General features: G+C 44.2%; 1 protein-coding gene and 1 non-coding gene across 7 annotated transcripts in view; one reads left to right on the forward strand and one right to left on the reverse strand.

The window, feature by feature from the left end:
- The first annotated feature begins 275 nt into the window (after positions 1-275).
- Positions 276-12,640, forward strand: part of LOC144113870 (uncharacterized) — a 44,270-nt gene continuing 31,905 nt past the window's right edge. For 2 of the 6 annotated variants that reach the window (XM_077647235.1, XM_077647240.1), the window contains exons 1-4: positions 302-545; positions 750-777; positions 3,610-3,799; positions 9,532-10,411. In XM_077647235.1, coding sequence (XP_077503361.1) covers positions 455-545; positions 750-777; positions 3,610-3,799; positions 9,532-10,411 — 1,189 coding nt within the window. In that variant the 5' untranslated portion in view covers positions 302-454. Of the gene's footprint in view, positions 546-749; positions 778-3,609; positions 3,800-9,531; positions 10,412-12,640 lie in introns of all 6 variants that reach the window. The other 4 variants (XM_077647239.1, XM_077647237.1, XM_077647236.1 and 1 more) reach the window with 4 other exon arrangements.
- On the reverse strand, positions 6,736-6,881 carry LOC144116848 (U4 spliceosomal RNA). Its single transcript, XR_013311971.1, has one exon. It is a non-coding gene; the product is annotated as a U4 spliceosomal RNA (small nuclear RNA).

Raw genomic sequence — 12,640 nt, forward strand, 5'->3', positions numbered from 1 at the left:
GCACGCACTAAAAATGAGGAATAATGCTTTAAAGTTGAGGCCGATCAACAGGAAATAAAAGGAAAGCAACAGGCCAAAAAGCAAGCGTTCTGCAATGATTCGAAGGAAAATGGACCGGCCAACCGAACTAACTTTTCTAGGAGCTCTGAACTGTTGAAAAAAGCTGAGCTGAGCTAAAATTTTATAAGCAATTAATAAATTGCATTAAGGACCGTGCTTACAGAGGGCTTACAGAAAATTCCACTATCATCATCGGACAGCGCAAGCGCTCGGCCGCTGATTGGCAGTCGCTTCCTTGGCCGCTTCATGCTTCGTTTTGAATGTCTGTTGTGTGTAACTTGTGTTGGTCAAGTAGCGGTGGCTGGCGTTGGTAGAGCGGCTAGTGGTGGTAGCGGTCGTTTTATACGAATCTGTGCCTTCGGTTTTAGGCTGATCCTGCACGTTACCGTTGAAAATGTCCGAGTGGGACTTCGACTGTCCGAAGTATGTTAGCTTGCCGAGAGCCAGCGACGACGAAGGTGACAGCAGCCCGGAAAGCTACTTTGGTACGTTCTATTTTTTTGTCCCTCCTCTGTGTTTCAAAATGTTTCTACGTGCTGCGTAATGCAGGAGCATTAGTTTGGGTGTTTATAGATGATCGTTTTACAAAATATTTCTTTTTTTTTCGAATGAGCACAGGAGACGAAATGGTGCGCACTTCGGCTAACGCCATTGTTTCTAACTGCTGTGCCAATTTTGGTTTCTTCCAGAAGACCGAAAAGAAGATGGCGTCTTCAGGTATGTTTACAGGACTGAGGCGCCCCGCCCCATTACGCATGCAGTGTCAGAGTGCGGAGATGGCGTGCCTTTGCCTCAGTGGTTTGTTGGTGACAAGGGGATAAAACTGAGTTAGTTGGTTCCGGATCATAGCTTAACACATTGGAAGTTCGTGGTGCATTGTGAACCACTAGCTCAAAATACGCGGACAACATGAAGACGGCGCTTGCCTTATTTCTTCATATCGTCTCTCTTTTGCGCTGGTGGTTTGCATCGGAATCGTAATTTTTGTAGCAGCCGAAAAGGGGCGAGATGAATAAGCAATTTATTGGCTGTGCGACCCTTGCATCCAAAAAATGTCGAGCGTGATTTCAACCTGTGCCATCAAGAATGCCAAAATCAAGTTGTGCCGCCACCAGATGGGGCATAGCTTCGACAGGCAGATGGCAAAGTTCAAAAACGCTGCCTATTTAGCCACGCTCCTGACAACAATTTGCAAAAACCTCATCCAGAAGATGGACTGTCGACAACAGCACAAAGGTTACGACCACAACTCAAGACAACCCCTCGAAATCTGTAGTTGTCATACCCTACATCCACAGGCTGTCATGCATAACCTAAGAAGACTGCAGCAAGGTCAGGCTGGCGCTCAAGTTGTTTGCTCTACCTGGCATAAGGCCTGTGCTATGTGTAAGCAAGTGAGCAAGGTCATGGTAGGTAGACAGGAGTTCACAGCACAGGACACGATTCACAGTGTGTCAGCAAGGCGATATACTTCCTGTCTCGTTGAAACGTGGCAGGAAGTATATCGGGCTGGCAAAGAGATGCATGAAGGGTTTTGCTAGGGAACGCGTGGCGCCACTGAAAGGAATGTCTGTGGGAGACCTTCCCCTCCATGGCAGTTACCTTTGCAACGCGCAGCATCGCAGCACTGAATTCTTAGCAAAAAGCAGAGAAAGCCATGTGACATGTGACCTTGAAAACAGTGACTTGTTTTTGGTACTCATGGCAGTATTTCAGGGAAAAAAATCTGGATGTGCTGTGCTGGCCTGAAGCGTTAAAAAATTTTCAGTATGATGCAGTAGCGTTAATGGGTCCCTTGAGCGGCCTCCTCATTGCAGACACGAACACCATTCTTTATTTTGCTTATTTTATATTTATTTGCTTTTGGAATTTTTCTAATATTATTTTTATTCACCAGAAGATGCACTAGCCCATCGAACGTGCCTCGTTGGCCTAGGGTTAGCGTGTCTTACTCGCAACTGAAGGGTTCCGGGCTCGATGCCAATTTTACCGCAATTTTCTTTTCAGGGCAGTTAATTTATTTTGTATTCTTGCATGTCATAATGACATTTGAGCTGTGTTGCGACTTTGTGATCACAATTTATCTGATGTTTTTAATCAATTTAAATTCCTTGTGACGTCTTAATTCTGTAGACCAGTGAGGTATTGTATAGTGACGTCATCACTGTTGTACTGTGCGATCGTTGTGGGGTGTTTGAATTACTAGCGCGAAGTGATGTGGTTGTGATGCCACAACCCTTTTGACCAATCATGGAGTTTGAGCATTTTGAACATCACATTAAGTGAAGTCCACTGGAAGTATACTGACATAAAAAAATTAAAATGTAGCACGAAAAGACTAAATGAGGGTGAGAAACGACAGACACAATTGATGGTTGACAAATTTGACACTTAACAGCAACTGCACAAGGCCCATGGCTGGTGTGGCATTTTTGTCCCATTTGTCACAAACTACTGTTCAATAATTGCTTCCACTTTTAGCTGTCTTGAGCCATGTGAATTGAGATCTTTTAGGCTTTGAACTATGAAGTTCTCAGCAGCTGAGAAGGGCCACAAAAGCAGTAAAGGAACTGCTCTCAAGCTACACAACATAGCCAATCATTAGCAAGTGCCAGGCTGTAGCTGTAGCCAAAATGAACTGTGCCGGGAGAATCAGGCCTGTGTAGAAAGCAGGAAATTGTTCGCATGTTGCCTTAAGTAGTGTGTCAGAGGGAGCGCCAGAAGAATTTTTTCCCCGATTCTATATTGGCTGCTGGTAGAAAACTGCCTTCTCTAAAAAATAAAATGCCCATCATATGTAATAATTCACAGCAGCACACTGAAAAAAAAATAAGTGTTCTGCCAAGTGACAAGCAAATGGCAAGAACATATCCAGGAGTGACCATGCTCCAAACTGTACGAACTGCACTATGTTATTGCATTGACTTGCATTTAGCTACTGCTACGACCGGTATGTAAAAAAGCACCAGCGTATCCATGGAAAACAATGACAAGACACATGAAACGTAAGAGTAAAATCTTTATTTTTTTTTTTCTGGTACACCCATCATATTTTTATTCATACCTAAGAAACATTGACTTTATGAAAATTGCACAAAGTGAACACCTTGTGAATTCTTACGTCAGAAACTGCTAGGACTTGGTGCAGATCAGTTGGGAAGAAGGTTGATTGCAAGAACACTCGGCACGTGATGAATGAGCACTTCAGCATATACAGCGGTTTCGTTATGCAAAGGAAAGAATTAAGACGCAAGCGCAACAGGAAGTGCCTCTGCGGTCTTCAGAACAGCCACTTACGCGCACACAATCAGCTCGCATGAGATCAGGAGTACACATTTGTGTTTACACAAATGTGTTAACCCACCAGCGCTTGGGACTGTTGCATAAAACATTAGTTTAGCCTCATGCCTAGATCATTATAAATGAATATGCTGTTTTTACAGCTCAAGGCATATTTCTCATAAGCTTCTTTCTCTTTTTAATTTTCTGCTCACTGTTGGGCAGGTGTGACGATATTGATGAGAATTCATTGAGTTTTTCTTTGCTCAGAAGGATGACCAGAAGTATGACTGCGGCGCTTGGTACTGTGGCAGTGGATGCCGCACAAGAAGCCCTGAGCAGTGCTGCAGTGAAAGCACGATCAGATGCCTCAGCTGTGTCAACTCCTGCCAAAGCCACCACCTCACCATTGAAAGAAAACTGCCACCCTGAAGCAGAAAAGCCTACACACAAACAGAGGGTGAGCATCAGCCAGCCAAAGCATGCACTAAGTGAAACACCTTGTGTTACTTAGTGCAGTATCTGTCTGCTCAAGTGGTAGGCCACTGCTTGTTTCTGTTATAAGCAGTTGCCTACCAGTTGCCTTGATAGTTTGTGAAAGCTAAAACAGAACAAGGCAAGCTCCTTTGTGCTTTGGTCTTCACATAGCCATTCCACTTCAACTTTACATCATCTTCCCCCTTTCATTATGTTATATTGTTGTTCTACTGATAGTGTTCTAGGGGAAAGGAATTTGCCTGCACTTCTTTCCATGAATACAGCTTTAAATTAGAGTCAAGTTTTACCATTTATAATCCTGCCCACAAATCTGGTAGTGCGTTCAGGTTAAATTTTTTTTCTACTTCTTTCTTGATATGTCTGGAGTTGATGAGTATCAAACATGGCAGAAAAAAGTACGATATACTGGACAAGAACAGTGTCAGCAGGCTGACCGAGGGAAAGGCCAATGGAATGACAGCGCTGCTGCGAAGTAAAAGCGGCTCGCTGGCTTTGGAACAGAGTTGGTAGGCTGGCCAATGGTCGGTACCTGGTGCTGGTGTTACCGTGATCAGCAAGGCAGTGCCCCTAGGGCAAGGCACGTGCATTGCACTGCACCCTTGCTGTCCCCTCTTAAACTGAAGCGAGTGGGGCATGCAGTTTTAAGTGCGTCATCTCTTTCTTGTGCCGTCTCTTGCACTGTTTTGTGCCATGCTTTCCCCTTTCTTATTGCACAAATTATAACTCACCCTCTAATTACCGCTTTAACACAAGGTAACACAAGCCTAGTGTATCGATACTGCTGCAAAATATTTATACCAATTGCAGGTAGAGCAAGCTTTTTGTTGAACATGTGTTCATATGTTTGCAGAGTATTTTGCAAATGCGCTTCCTAAGGTGTACTTGACTGCACATAAATATACCAGGTGGTAGCACTGGTGATTCAGAAATCATGGTAATCATGGGGCTGTGTATAGCTGGACACTGCTTCAATGGCATGGTGCAGTGGACTGTAGTTTTTCGAACTGTCATGCTGCAAATCGCAGTCATTGCGCATACATAAAGTGCAAGTGCAGTAGTGCTTACCTATGTATGAAGTGCGTAATAAAGTACAGACACAGTGTTGCTTACCTATACAGTATTTCACCTAAAACTTTCGGAAATTAAAAAAGACTTTTTGAGTTAGGGGAGTACTTTTTGCAACACAGCATTTTCACCTGTGTAGTGCATATCAGAATACAGCTAACACGTTCGAAGAGTGGGGAGGGTGTATTCATCAACTTATATTTGGAGTCAACTTCTTTGGCCAGCAAGGGCGACGAGTTAGGGGGTAGACTTTTACATAGCAGTATATGGTTATCTCTCAAAGTTCATCCAATAAAGGTGGAGCGTTTCTGCAATGAAATTTCTTTCCTTGGTCCTATTTTTTCGCTGTGCTCGGTTAATTCGAATATTTTTTGTGGTCCCATTGACTTCGAGTTAACGGGGTTTTACTATACTGAACTTTCTAACTAGTACTGTTAGGCTGCTTACTTATTGAGAGGTGTATAGCCCACCGTAATACCCATATATGTTTTTAGAATTTCGAAAGCGCGATTGCCCTCACTGCCAGGGCTTAATAAACTTGGGCCATTTCTCGTGCCATTCAAAAATCGCGAGCCCGTGGAGATTGAACAGGCAGTGAGCAAGCACCGCAGCAAAGGTGGGGCACAGATCATCACATGGCACATGTGCCACGGAGCGACATGATTTGATGAGCATTGCTGTTTGCTGTCCGCATGTGTGTGAGCAGGTGTAGGGGTGCTTGTACTGGTTTGCATTTTTACAGATATATAATTGCGTCTTGGACCCTTTCTGTCAGCATGTGCCTTAGCTTGACATTTGTGCCTGCAGTTATATATTGTAACCCAAGTATTACTGTGTACTCTCCAAATAACTATACTCTGTTTCATATGTACATAGCAGTTAACGCTGCCAAAGCTAGTGCGTCTGTTCATGCAGGCCATGTCCCTGCCAAAAAGTGGTTTGCCGTACAGCCAAAGTGCATATCTTGTTGCAACAAATCTCAAGTACCATGACTGGCAATCTCCTGCACTTTGTGTTACCTCTTGCCAATGTTTCACCCTGCGACTGACTCACTGAGACTTCTTGAAGTAAGAATGCCATTTGGCAATATGATATGTGGTTGGTAAGGTGAATCGCTTAGGCTCAATGCACGCTTAAAAAGTAGTTCACATTCAGAGAAAATTATAGCCTGTTTTACATATTGTGCACTGTGAGGTCCTTACATTTTTCTGCTTCTAGTATAGAAGGATACAGTCGTGCCTCATACGGACTCTGGTTCCTGAGTAAAGCAGTTTACAGAGTGAGTTGTCTTTAATAGTGAATTGCAAAGAAAAAAAAAATGTTTGGAAAAAAACGCTGTGATTAAGGTCTACTTCTGTGCTTAGTGGTCGTCAGTGAAGTTGAAGTTACACAAGTTTTGGACCTCCAAGTTCATTATCCTTGTCGCCATTATGCACGAAATAACATGGTGTGGCTTGAAGGGCCTGGTGGCCTTTGAGACACATGATGGTGTCTCATGACTTGACGACCTAACTCCCAAGTTCACATCCCACGGCTCACTTTTACATATCTGTACTCAATCGCCCGAGAGCTGCTGAATACAGCTTTTTATGCAGCACAAACTCCAGAGCTTTCTTCAGAGCTATTTATGCAATGCGCCAAATGGTAAAGTGCATCGACTGGGCACGTTGGCACTGTAAAGCATGAAACCGCAAAAGGGAAAGGTTGTCACTCAGACATTTGCACTTTCCCACTGCCTTTCGCTAGTTTCCTGCACTCAAAATACAGTAAAAGAAACACAATGAGATTTCGTTCTCATTGCAGTCTGCATTTTTTATTTCATTTTTCTTTAAGTCCCTGGAGGGCCAGTCAAAAATTGCCTCGGCCAGTGGTATTTCACGTTGTCCAGGCGGGGCATTGGGAGAAGTTTTCAACTAGCAATAGTCGCTCCTCAGTCGAGACTTCATGGGATGCAGCAAAAATACATGTGCCCCAAAGGGCCCTGTACATTTTCTCTTTGCCCATAGTACGGGAAGCGAGTTTCCATATTAACGAGTCATAAATACATTGAAAAAGTGTGGTTCCCCCCCAAAAAAACTGTCTATAATTCGAATAGTACATATGACCGGAGGCTGCATTAAAGGGCAACTGTGTAGGTTTTAGAAATCAACTAGCTGAAAGGGGTCGAATGTGTGAAACTTGCAGGTGAAACATGCGAAGTCCTTTCAGGCTAGCGTTTGATATGGTGACGTAATAGCCGATTGAAATCGAGACGGCCATCACGCTTCTCCGCAGCGCACAACTCCGAGTGGGCGGGGCGCATCATGAAATCGTCGAAGGTACCAGTCCAACGCATAAACCATCAATGGCGGGAAATGCCACTCGCTGTGTAAGAGGCTGTGTAACGATGCCTTTTACACACTATTTTTCTTTCTACAGTGTCTTTTACTGTGTTACACAAGCAGTACAATAATGTCTTGTCGCCTGCCTACTGTGTTCATGCTCTTTCTTAGGTGTTTCATGTTCCATCATGAAGAAGCAACTGTTATAGCTTTGCTTTTGTGTATCTGCGATACTTGCACATTGTGTCATTCTTTCACTTCATTTACTGTTTTTTTCCTCTGTGTTGCAGCTTTATTGTGCGCTTGCTGATTCACCGTCTCTGCAGTAAGTGAAAGTGTAGCACTGTACTATAAGTCAACCGTGGAGCTGTAGAGCTTGCATTGGTGTGCTTTGCAACTCTGTTGTTATGATAATCATGTATTATCTTAGAATTGTATGCAGTTTGCTTTTGTTGCCTGCCACTTCTATGTGACAGGTGAAGATGTCCATCTGGCACAGTGCATGTGGGGCATAAAATGTCTTCTAAAGTACCATTGTTCCTTCTGAGAAAGAAGACAAATCATTTGCAAGCCTAGTCATCTGACATGTGTGAGACTGGCTTAGAGAGGGCGCAGCAGAGAACCATTATGAAACAGCTTCAGTGTGATAGATGCAGCTGATATTGAGGCGTCTTTTCTGAAAAATTTTTTGGGAGCACATTTCCTGGATGAGGGTTTACATCTCCTGAAGTATAAAATTTTCACCTGGAGCGATGAGTGGGGGGGCAAGGCTCTTTAGGGATAAATGCTTGACATCAGTCAGCAGCCATCGCTATTAAGCAGACAAGGGTAGGGAAATGAGGGGCTCGTTATGACATACATATGACGGAAGCCAACAGTTACTGAAACCGAGTAAAGCATAGGGAAATGCTTCTAGCTGCATTTAGATATTACCACTGGGCTGGAAGGTAACACACTGCTGCATTGAATTTTTTAGGTGACGGTAAATCTGGCTCCCCATGTCGCCATTTTGATGCTGGCAAGTACACGAAGGAGAGTAGTATTGTGGATTCAGTGTCCATAATCTGCACGCTTGCTATGAGGGACACAAAGACCATTGGTAAACAGTCATGCGTGTGTTCTACAACAATGAAATACGTAATTTTATCTGCTGAGGTTGAGGTCGCTGAAATTCTTCATGTGGCTATATTACGATATGTAATGTAATGTAAAACCCCTTACTTACGTAATACCCTCTAGTGAGGGTGTTTAAGGTATTAAAGTGAAGTGAAGATACTACCTTTTTTTGTGCTAGGTCTGTTTGTTGATTTATGTTTCTTTGTTCATGACAACACTACCTGCTGGTTTGTGAGGTGTTAAGGCAACGATGCATTGCACAGCTGTGCAAGCCGCCGGACGCTCGGCTGCCGGCCCGAGAGACGCGGGTTCGATCCCGGCCACGGCGGTCGAATTTTGATGGAGGCGAAATTTTAGAGGCCCGCGTACTGTGCGATGTCAGTGCACGTTAAAGAACCCCAGGTGGTCTAAATTTCCGGAGCCCTTCACTACGGCATCTCTCATAGCCTGAGTCGCTTTGGGACGTTAAACCCCAATCAACCAGCAACCAGCACAGCTGTGCTTCTTTGGGTGCCCAGTGCAGTAGGGAGGGAACAAGTACTTCTTTGATGTCTGAAAGGTCTATATTTTCAGGAATTATAATGAACTACTGTGAACCATGTGGTAGAGGACCAGTTGGGAACAAATTTTTTTTTTTTTTTTCAAAGTTTAACAGTGCAAATTGCTAAAAGAGCAGTGGCTGACAACAGCTAGCTTTGTGAATAATTGGCAAATACTGTTTTCACATAGTAATTGCACTCTTCCTTGACTGAAGGCAGCAGAGAGCTGGTTTCTGGACACTATTGTTCTGTCTCGCTTACATAACTTGCACTGCAAGCAAAGGATGATATGCACTTGTACACCACTTTACCAGAACAGTCTAGTGAAACCTTCTGAAAAACAGTGGTAGGTTTCATAGTGTTAATTGTTCTTTGGGACTAGCTTATTGCAACTTTTATGTTTCACCTTTTTGGTTGTTCTGCTTCTGGTATCTCCTTGTTATTGTAGATATCATAAAATAACATTACCTTTGCTTACTATTAGTGCAGCATCTACGTGTTTGTTGCCTACCAAAACGCTTCCCAAGACGCTCTTGTATTAACTGTCCACTATTGTGTCCATAGGCTGTCACTTGCGCTGGAATCGCATAACTGCCAAAGAAGTGGCTGTCTTTTGTGCATTAAGAAAATTTAAGCCTCTTATGTATGTGCAGGTGGAACGTCTGGGAAAGAGGAGGCCTCTTCGAGTATGTAACGTTGATGGTTCACGCTGCCGCCCAACACTGTGCAAGCCTGCCCCTCCTTTATCAACAAAGGGGCCTGCTACTGTTCTGACTGTAAAGAAGCCCCCCACTGCCTCAGCAGGAAGGAAGCCCCCCACTGCCTCAGCAGGAAGGAAGCCCCCCACTGCCTCAGCAGCAAGGAAGCCCCCCACTGCCTCAGCAGCACGGAAGCCCCCCACTGCCTCAGCAGCACGGAAGCCTCCCACTGTCTCAGCAGCAAGGAAGCCCCCCACTGCCTCAGCAGCACGGAAGCCTCCCACTGCCTCAGCAGGAAGGAAGCCCCCCACTGCCTCAGCAGGAAGGAAGCCCCCCACTGCCTCAACAGGAAGGAAGCCCCCCACTGCCTCAGCAGGAAGGAAGCCCCCCATTGCCTCAGCAGCAAGGAAGCCCCCCACTGCCTCAGCAGCGAGGAAGCCCCCCACTGCCTCAGCAGCGAGGAAGCCCCCCACTGCCTCAGCAGCGAGGAAGCCCCCCACTGCCTCAGCAGCACGGAAGCCTCCCACTGCCTCAATGGCAAAAAAGCCTCCCACTGCCTCAATGGCAAAAAAGCCTCCCACTGCCTCAACGGCAAAAAAGCCTCCCACTGCCTCAACAGCAAAAAAGCCTCCCACTCTCTTGACAATGAAGAAGCCTGCTGCTGCCTCAAGAGAAAAGTCTGCCACTCTTTCAGCAGCAAGAAAGCCTGCTGCTTCTTCAGAAATAAGGAAGCCTGGCCGTGCTCCAGCTGCTATGTGCCAAAGTTTGGCTGAGCTTGTGGGAAATTTTCATACCAAGACACCAACAAGGTTTCGAAAGGTTTTTAAGGCTGAAGGTGAGTGTCATGCTGAAAATATTTTTTTCACATGTCTAGAGGTACAGTCTTCATCAAAATGTGCTGCTGCGGTGGCTCAGTGGTTATGGTGCTTGGCTGCTGACCCGAAAGACGCGGGATCTATTCCCGCCGCAGCGGTCGAATTTCGATGGAAGCGAAATTCTAGAGGACCGTGTACTGTGCAATGTCAGTGTGTGTTAAAGAATCTGAGGTGGTCGAAATTTCCAGAGCCTTTCTCTGTGGCATCCCCCATAGCCTGAGTCGCTTTGGGATGTTAAACACCTGTAAACATTCATCAAAATGTGCTATGCTCAGATACTACTTGGGAATGAAGATGCAAATTTCTTCAAAGGAGGGCCCCCATTAAAGGCATTAACCTATTGTCATAATGTTGTGGTCAACCTCCTTGCACCTGCCAGCCACAAACTAGTGGCAGTGGCAAGTGCAAGGAAATTTACCGTGACGTCATGACAATAGGCAGACACCGTTGGCGGCTTTTGAGGGAATCTGCTACTTTGTTCTTGAGTAGTATTCAACTATAGTTGCTCCAATTATTACTGATCAGTTTCAACTGTTTTATTAGTTCTAGTAGCTTTTTTACCTGTTTAGTTACAAGAGAAATCTTCCCCTTTTCTCTTTTCTCTTTTTTTTTTCAAGGTAATTTCATGATAAGAATGCAGAATTCATTTTACATTGCTAATTTTTTGCATGTTGACTTGTGTGGTTGCTAAATATAGAAGTTGAATGGTGTGTAGTTCATAGACACTTAGCTTTTGCTTTGCATGTCATCCTTGAATGTAAGCTGAACCCAGAAAACACTACGTGCTTTGTCCTTTAACCTCGTCCCCTCAGTGTAAAGGGGGGCTATACTACTTCTAGTGTATATTATTTTAGTTTCAATATCAGCTGATTTTGTGCACATAATTTCATGTCTGATCTCTTTAGCCAAGATGTCAAGTTGGAAATTTTTAACACCGGGTTTGCCTTTGACATTGCCACGCTCCATTTCTGCAATATAATCTTTAGCAGGATGCGTTGTTGGGCAAGTTGGTTCATTGCAATAGGAAACATTGGTTGCGCTTTCTAGACAATCACATGTAAGAAGACAGGTTTTTAATTGATCTTTCGTCCGAGAACACGAAAGATCAATTAAAAACCAGGAGCAACGTCATTTACCCATGCACTGCTTAGAACATAAATGCAGGCCCCTGCTCCACCAAGTTAAGATCCTGCGCAAGTGCAGTAATGAAAAAGCACGTGAACTTCTTGAGTCATATTATATAAAAAAGAAGGGACAAGCATGCATCAGTGACACATCAGTCATACTTTACAATAGGGAGGCACGTTTTCTTGAGAGTATGTTTAGGTGAGCCACGCCTTTAGTTTTTTTCTGATTTTGGGTTGTTCTTTTGTTACGCTGCTGATACCCTGATGCGCCTGCGCTGCTATGGTATGATATATAAGTGTTTTTTCTGGAATAAACCTCAGTTGTTAGTTTGCGCCTGACCTGTCTTCTTACATGTGATTGTCTAGAAAGCACAACCAATGTTTCCTATTGCAATATAATCTTGTTGTGCCCTAAAACCAGTAATTAAGAAATTAGTTAATAGTAGTTAACCAGTTCGGAGGTCGTGGACTCATATCTCACCAGCGGCATGTGCTTGTTTTTTGTCTGCTTTTATTAATCTCCCGTTGATAAAAAATACAAAATTAAAAAAAAATTAAGAAAAAGACATTGCCTTTGCTCCTTGGTTTTGGTGACTGTTGGCTTCCGTCATTTATGTCATAATGAGCACCTCTTTTTATTCTCTTGTCTTCTGAATAGTTCATCGAGGGCCTTTAATCTGGCAATCTTGATGCTGTAGGTAGCATAAGAGGGTTATTGCACAGCTTCTGCCCTCGCCGTTCAACTATGTTCCTACGTGGCACTCGTGGTAATACAGGACTCACATTCGCTTACACTGCACATAAATACCCCCAAAAGTGGAAGCTTGGACAGCCGTCACCGTAGCTCAGTTGGTAGTGCACCGGACTTAGAAATTCGGAGGTCGTGGGTTCGGATGCTACCGGCGGCATGTGGTTGTTTTTTCTGCTGCTTTTATTAATCTCCCAGTAATAAAAACTACAAAATTAGAAAAAGAAAGAAAAATACATTCCCTGTGGTCCTTGTTTTCGGTCACTGTTGGCTTCTGTCATGTATGTCATAACGAGCACCTCTTTCCATTCCCT

This window comes from Amblyomma americanum, chromosome 1, assembly GCF_052857255.1.
Source record: "Amblyomma americanum isolate KBUSLIRL-KWMA chromosome 1, ASM5285725v1, whole genome shotgun sequence".
NCBI lineage: Eukaryota > Metazoa > Arthropoda > Arachnida > Ixodida > Ixodidae > Amblyomma > Amblyomma americanum.